General features: G+C 38.6%; 1 protein-coding gene across 1 annotated transcript; it reads right to left on the bottom strand.

Annotated features, from left to right (window-relative positions):
• Positions 1-381: 381 nt before the first annotated feature.
• Positions 382-5676, bottom strand: LOC131316735 (uncharacterized). The gene is made up of 5 exons (XM_058346167.1): positions 5429-5676; positions 2005-2045; positions 854-922; positions 707-766; positions 382-603 (listed from the first exon to the last, which is right to left on the bottom strand). Exons 1-5 carry the CDS (start codon positions 5544-5546, stop codon positions 526-528), a joined length of 366 nt encoding a protein of 121 aa, XP_058202150.1. The 5' UTR covers positions 5547-5676; the 3' UTR covers positions 382-525.
• Positions 5677-7016: the final 1340 nt, after the last annotated feature.

Genomic DNA, 7016 nt, shown 5'->3' with positions numbered 1-7016 from the left:
ATTGTTATCATACCAGAATTGACAGTTTCATATATATATTTCCCTAAAAAACAATTTCCTTTCTCACAAATACCCCCAGAGTGTTGACAAAACACGCAAATCACAGCGTGCAAAGAACAATAAAGAAAAGAACACAAGTAGAAAAGATGGAGATTTTGGCGTGGTTTTCTAATTGTGTAGTTGAGTACAGATTACATCGATTGTTGGGTATTTACCAAATATTATAATCTAGGTTTTACATAACCAGCTAACATAATAACCTTGTCTAAATCAACTCCGGATGGTCGGCGAACCGCAACTAAACCGAATCAGCTTCACAAACCCCAACACAGAGAAAGTAACATGAAACAAAGATTCAAGCAGAATATACTAGAAAGAAAATGGAAAGGGAGAAGCTAACGCAATAGAACTACATGAAAAGGAATTCGGTTGCAGAACACAAAAATGAAAGCCATCAACAAAGATAATCTGACACTGAATTACCAAGTAGAGATAAAAAAAAAAACAATTTTCATATTCTTGCTTTTATGAATTCTCATTAAAACTATGTCCGCATTTAGGGCAGTCATAGAAAAGCGTCTGTCCTTCATCAGCTGACCTGATCTGTTGAGAGGAAGGGGGTAAAAGGTATTAGTATGATCAACCAGAGGCAAAAAGAAAGAAAGTTATGAAAAATCAAATAACGATTAGGTACGTCAAGGATTACCTGTCTTGGAATGTAATAGAGTCCGACTTGGCCGCATTTATTACATTTTGCATTGTGGTCCTGTCAATACAAATACAACACAAAACAATTAAGATAATCTACATACAGAGTTTCACGCATGGAGTTCGATGAAACACATGCACTTGCCATTTGTTTCTTTTGTTGCTCTTGCTGAAATTCATCCATTGACACTATGCCCAGTTCCCTTTTAATATCCTAGAAACAAGAGCAATAGACACGTTGTAAGTATTTATCATATAAGCTCACATCGAAGACACTTCAGCCAATGTGGGTAGGGTAACTAAACTAAAACATTGGCCATGAATTGATCCGATTTCAAATGTAACATCTATGCATGCATGTCACAGTGTGTGAAAAAGTGGCAGAGGAAACAATGTTTGTTGCATGACATCAGGATTGTGTTAGTCTTCACTTCACATTGCGAGGAACTGTCAATAAACAGGTCAGTTTCCATTTCCTTTTCATTTAATTCCACTGTTAAGCTTCACATTGTTGATCCCATTCCTTTTCATTCAAGTTTTCCCATTCTCATTTGACTTTTGATTTGGTTGTGTCATCACAGATTGCTAAGCATCAGTTAGAGCTAAAACAGACCACGCAAAACTAAATACAGATAATAGAAGTCCTAAACTCAAACTGCAAGGACCTTAATTGGTAATCCCTTTTAGCTCTAATGTTTCTGAATCTCTCAATCTCTGTTTTCTTTTCTTACTAGGCGCTACTCCGGCGGAAAAGGGGTCCGACTAGTTGGCTGCCTAATCTAGGCATTGGACTGCTGCCTAATACTGTTCCCAATATGTAGTTCTCTGTGTTGATTGGCTTACAATCCCAAATTGTTGAATAATCATGCAGAATTGTTATGTTTCTACTTCAGTAAAATATTTCCAGTACCTTCAAGTCTAATTTCCTCCAAATAATTACATCCAAAAGCATCGACTTCTTTTGAACAAGTACTCAAATAGCAATGATGTGAATCAATGAGTGACTTTCGATATGATTCGATTAAAATTTCCCCAAAACATTAAACGATTTGTTCAAAGAATCCGCCTTTCACACATGGAGTCCTACCTGCACAAGCTGACACATAGCACGATATGCATTATGCTGTGCACATTATGTTTGCCCCTCACAACAGTATCCCCTAGTTCCACTCTCCCATGTCTACCCGTGCATATGGCTTGTACACGTTTTCTCAAGTTCCAAAAGCAATTTCACCATGTACATATGCAGATAATTTCCCACATAAGAACTTGTAGAATAGCAATTGAAAGCCATACCTCAGAAGTGGCAGAATAAGTTATTTCTTTTCCAGCAATATCTGGAAAAAGCAACAGGTAGTCAATAGACTAATTTCAGAGCTGATAGATAACAACGAGCCAGCACTTTCCTTCTTGCAAAATTATGATATCAAATCAGAATGAGAACAGAAAGTTGAGCTCGACAATGCACCTATAGTTCATCATATATTCAAGTTTTCCCAATAGCATACAATTCTGATTCAACTCCAAGTCTCCAACTATAACTTCACTACAGCACTACAAAGAGAAACAAGAAACTCCAAGGTCGAGACTGCCATGGAGAATTGACAATCGGGGCGAGAACAAGGGAGAATGTCAGCAAATACTGAAGTTGTGCTCATATTTCGACTAAGACCTGGACAATTATGAGGGGCCTTTACCTTCTAAAGGGTTGTAGTACACTTGGTCCAACATGAGGGGTGGTGATGGAAGTAATAAGAGTAGGTTGGATAGAGTGGTTATTAATGATGCTTGGCTTGATTTGTTCAGGGATTCTGAGGTAATGTGTCACCCCCCAGCATATCTGATCATTGTGCATTGGTGCTAACTGTGTTACCTAACAAGTTCAGCTTGCCCTTTCAAATTCTACAATTTCTGGATGAAGGATAGCAGGTTTAAGAGTCTTCTCTTGGAATCTTGGTCCTTGGAAGCTAATGGCAATTCTCTACAAGTGCTGAAAGCTAAGCTTAGTTGATTGAAATCGTCTCTGAAGGAGTTTCATAGACAGAATTTCAGTCATTTGAGTGGTCGGGTGGCTCAGGCTAGGCTTAATCTGTCAGAAATTATTAAAAAGGTTTTGACGGATTTTTTCCACTTCTCTGGTCTTCAACCTAATTTGGGGAAGAGTGCTTGCTTCTTCTTTGCAGTTGTGAGCTCTGATAGAAGGTTAGCTCTGAGCCAGATTTTGGATATTCCTGAGGCTGAGCTTCCTGTGAGGTACTTGGGGGTGCCCTTGATCTCAACTAAGTTGACTTATGCTGATTGTGTTGTTCTCAAGGATAGGATGCTTAGAAGGATTCAATCTTGGTCAAATAAGCTGTTATAGGGCTCAATTGATAAGCTCTGTTTTATTCAGTATCCAAGTTTATTGGGCATCTATCTTCATTCTGCCAAGCAAGATTATGACAGAGATTGAGAGCATGCTTAGTGCTTTTTTGTGGAATGGTGCTGGTTTGCAATCTACTGGAGTGAAAGTCTCTTGGAGCTCTGTTTGTGTGCCTAAAAAGGAGGAGGGGCTTGGTTTCAAAAGGCTCAAGGAATGGAATAGGGCCTCTATGCTTAGGCACTTAAGGGCCCTTTTGCAATAAGGAGGATATTCTGTGGGTGAAATGGATTCATTCCGATGTTATTAAACACCATTGTATCTGGTACATGTGCCTTCCCTCTAATTCTTGTTGGACTCTGAGGAAGCTTTTTGGCCTTAGGCAGATTGGTCAATCCTTCATTAGGACAATCATTGGCAATGGCCAGTCCACCTCTCTCTGGCTGGATAAATGGCACACTCTTGGGTCTCTTTATCTTAAGTATGGTGATAGAGTGGCCTTTAATATGGGTAGATCTTTGGGTGCCAAGGTCAACTCTATTATCCATAATGGGGGGTGGTGTTGGCCTCAAAGAAGGAATGCTGTGATTACTGAAATTATTAATAACACGGCAGCTTCTCTTATTCCTGGTGAAGCTAATGAGGACAGAGTGATCTGGTCCCTCTCCCCTACTGGGGTTTTCACATCCAAATCTGCTTGGTCCGCGATTAGGACCAAGGCTCCTGAATTTCCCTGGCATGCTTTGGTATGGCATAAGGGCTTAGTTCCTCGGTGGACCTTTATCTTATGGGTAGCTATTTTGGGCAGACTTGCTACAAGGGATAGACTCAGAACTTGGGGTGTTACTTTGGATAGTGGATGCGTACTTTGTGCAGGAGGGTTGGAATCCCATAACCATCTCTTCTTTGCTTGCTCATTGCTTTACAGGTGTGGACGGAAGTTAAATCTCGGTGTGGTTATGCTCAGATTTTCTCCTCCTTATCTTCTGAACTTACCTGGGAGGCTCCCGGTGCAAAGGGGCATCTCTCAAACAGCCCATGTATAAACTCTGTCTAGCGGCGTCGGTTTATCATATTTGGAGAGAGAAAGAAATGGCCGTATTTTTAGGAACCACGGTGTGGACTCTGCTTGTCTGGTTAATAGAATTGTGGGTGATGTCACTGCTTGCCTCAGTCCATGGAGAAGGATCCCTGGCTCTGCTGAGAATCAAGCTTTGGGCTTTGCCTGGGGCTTTCCCCGCTGGATGTTCCAGCAACCTTAGATTTCCCTTTTTTTTTAGTTTGTGCTGAGCTTGTATGGGTTTGTTTTGGTTTTTGCTCTTTGTTCCCTCCTGATTAGCTAGGAGGGATGAGTTTTGTTTCTCCAGGGTTTTGTCCCCTTGGTTGGTTGGTTAATAAAAATCTTGTTCCAAAAAAATTATGAGGGACCAACAAGTGGAAACACCACTTTACTTATGAGAAGAAGCATCTAAAAAGTATCAGCCACCAAGGGAGGTGTACATGTGGTTTAGATCCGTCATTCCCCCATAACCTACTGCCAAGATCCTTCTAGGAATGTTTGACACCCTTATGCATAATCCACTTCAACAGCGACTGACCTGTCATGATTTAAAAATAGACAAGGGATTCTTTTAACAAAAAGGTCACAAATAATATTTACCCAATGGAGATAAACTCAGAACACTTCCTAGCCACAATACTGATAAAAACTCAAAACATGATAATATTTTCCTACCCTCCTAAGAAGTTTTCTTTCCAATTTTGTTTTTTGCTTTTTGTCTGTTCTTCAATATGCATAGCTTAGACTGTAGTGAGCCAACCATACAACAAGGTTCAATAAGTATCACCGATAACAATTAGCCCACATGATCAACTAATATTATACACCAAAATACCTTAAAGAAGTATTTTTTAGTTGTAATTCAGAACCGATCCAACCAACCGCAACGGGTTGCCTTACCAATGCAGAGCCCCCTTCTGCAGCTGTTTTGCACAAGGTTGCGCTTGCGGCACCCCAAGGATTTTACTCTTAGGGGGAGTCCACCCGGAGATTTGTGCTTGTAAGGCACTTACCTCCGCCGTCCTTACCACTTGAGCTAACCTTTGATTTTCCTCAAAGAAGATAATAAAACTAAATCCAAGAAAGTTCTATATCGTCAAACCACACATAATTACTTCAGAAAACTGATTAACTAAAAAACCCTTCACCCATGACAGCTAGCACAGATGCTAATGCGATTGCAGAACTAAACCACTGCTGGAATACCCTTCAATCAGTTCACTGGATTATGAATCGATTAATCGTACAATCTAACATTAACAACAACAAGAAGTGAAAAGGGTAGATGAGGATATATATACCTTTATAACTCCGTTTGAATTTGCAGAGAGGGCAGCGGGCATACTTGGTCTTATCGAAAGACAGCATAGTTCCGCACAGGTCACAGAACATGAAATCACGCTGGTGGCAATACGCCATGGGTCAACCCAATTCACGCTCTTGAGTGTGTGCGTGTGCGTGTTTAGGAAGGAGAAGAAGTTGGGAAAGAAAGTTGGGGTTTAGGGTTTTGCGTGGAGTTCAGACTGGGCTCATTCTTTTCGGAAAGTCTACGCACACAGCAGATCATTGCACAGATTTTGTTATGGAACCTACTGCGGGTCCAACACAAATCATCCGAGTCGTTCATTAAATTTAAAAAGAATTTCAAGAGTCTCAAGAAAAAATAAGCTCAATTTGATACATATAGGTACTCGATCCAACCATATAACTTTTCATTATCTGAAAATTTGAATGAAAAGCAAGATGATTGGATAAAGTACCTATAGGTATCGGATTGAGCTTATTTATTACATAGACCTTGAAAAAATGTTTTACATTTAACGAACGACTTGAACGGCTTGAATGATTTGTATGAGATCCGTAGTGGGTCCCATAATAAAATCTGTACACAATTTATGCACAGATCTACTGTGTGTGTAGCAGGACATTCGGATATAGAAGGAAAAAATAAGAAGAGAAAGGAACGGAGTTGGTCTTTTGGCGAGAAAGGGCGAGAAATAAAATAGAGCAAAATAAACGTTCACTGTTCCAGGATTCCTCCGATTTTCTCACTATTTTCCATTTGTTTTAGTCATCTCATTAAAATTATATTGTTCTTATTTCTTTTCTTTTCTCACGACTTGTCTTAATCCAAAGAGTGAAAAGAAAAAAAAAAGTCCAATATATGAGCCGGAATGGAGTTACAGTTTTAGAATATTGGATTAAAAGTTGTAGGTACTGGCCGATATTAGTACTATCAAACTGGAAAAAAAATTAATGCAAAATTATTTACGGAATTGATTTCTACTCTTCCTTTTTTTATATTTACATTCTATTTTTTGTCTTTTAGAAATATATATATATACACACACACACACACTTTCAACACTACAAATAAAAAGGGAATGTGGATATAAAAAGAGAGAGTTCGGATATCAATTTTCCATTATTTAACTAGGGATGCTTTTTGAATTTCATACTATCATCTCGAATATGTTTCAAAATAATTTTTTTTAAAATTTTCTCAATAAATTTTGGTTATTCAATCAAACAAATATAATTAAGGTAAGAAAGATTTAAGGTATGAGTTTGTCTTTGCAAAATTAAAAATAAAATATATTCCCTCCGTCCCTAAATAAGTGTCCGGGCGCAACATTAGGCCTTAAAAAAGATACATTTATTTCGTTAAAAAATCAATTTTTTTTTACAAATCAATAGATAGCAATGAGTTCTATTAGATTGTGAAAAAAAATCAAAATTTTTAATAAAAAATATGCATATTTTGTAAAGCCTCGTTGCCTAATTTTGCGCGCCGGACACTTATTTAGGGACGGATGGAGTAAAAATTTTCAAATAGTCCCTTTGGTTTGCATTTTGTCTCAATTCTGTCTTTCTAGGAGGAAAATGTCA

The sequence above is a fragment of the Rhododendron vialii genome, chromosome 2a, assembly GCF_030253575.1.
Source record: "Rhododendron vialii isolate Sample 1 chromosome 2a, ASM3025357v1".
In the NCBI taxonomy this organism is placed as follows: domain Eukaryota; kingdom Viridiplantae; phylum Streptophyta; class Magnoliopsida; order Ericales; family Ericaceae; genus Rhododendron; species Rhododendron vialii.
The sequence above is the reverse complement of the archived record's forward strand: the minus strand, read 5'-3'. Positions and strand labels throughout refer to the sequence as shown.

Bases quoted from the DNA above. Each gene is read 5' to 3' on its own strand.
- LOC131316735 (XM_058346167.1), bottom strand. From the start codon at position 5,546: ATGGCGTATTGCCACCAGCGTGATTTCATGTTCTGTGACCTGTGCGGA. The intron at 2,046-5,428 runs GTATATATATCC...TGCTTTTTCCAG, and splicing joins ATTCAAACGGAGTTATAAAG to ATATTGCTGGAAAAGAAATA. The intron at 923-2,004 runs GTATGGCTTTCA...TCTTGTTTCTAG, and splicing joins CTTATTCTGCCACTTCTGAG to GATATTAAAAGGGAACTGGG.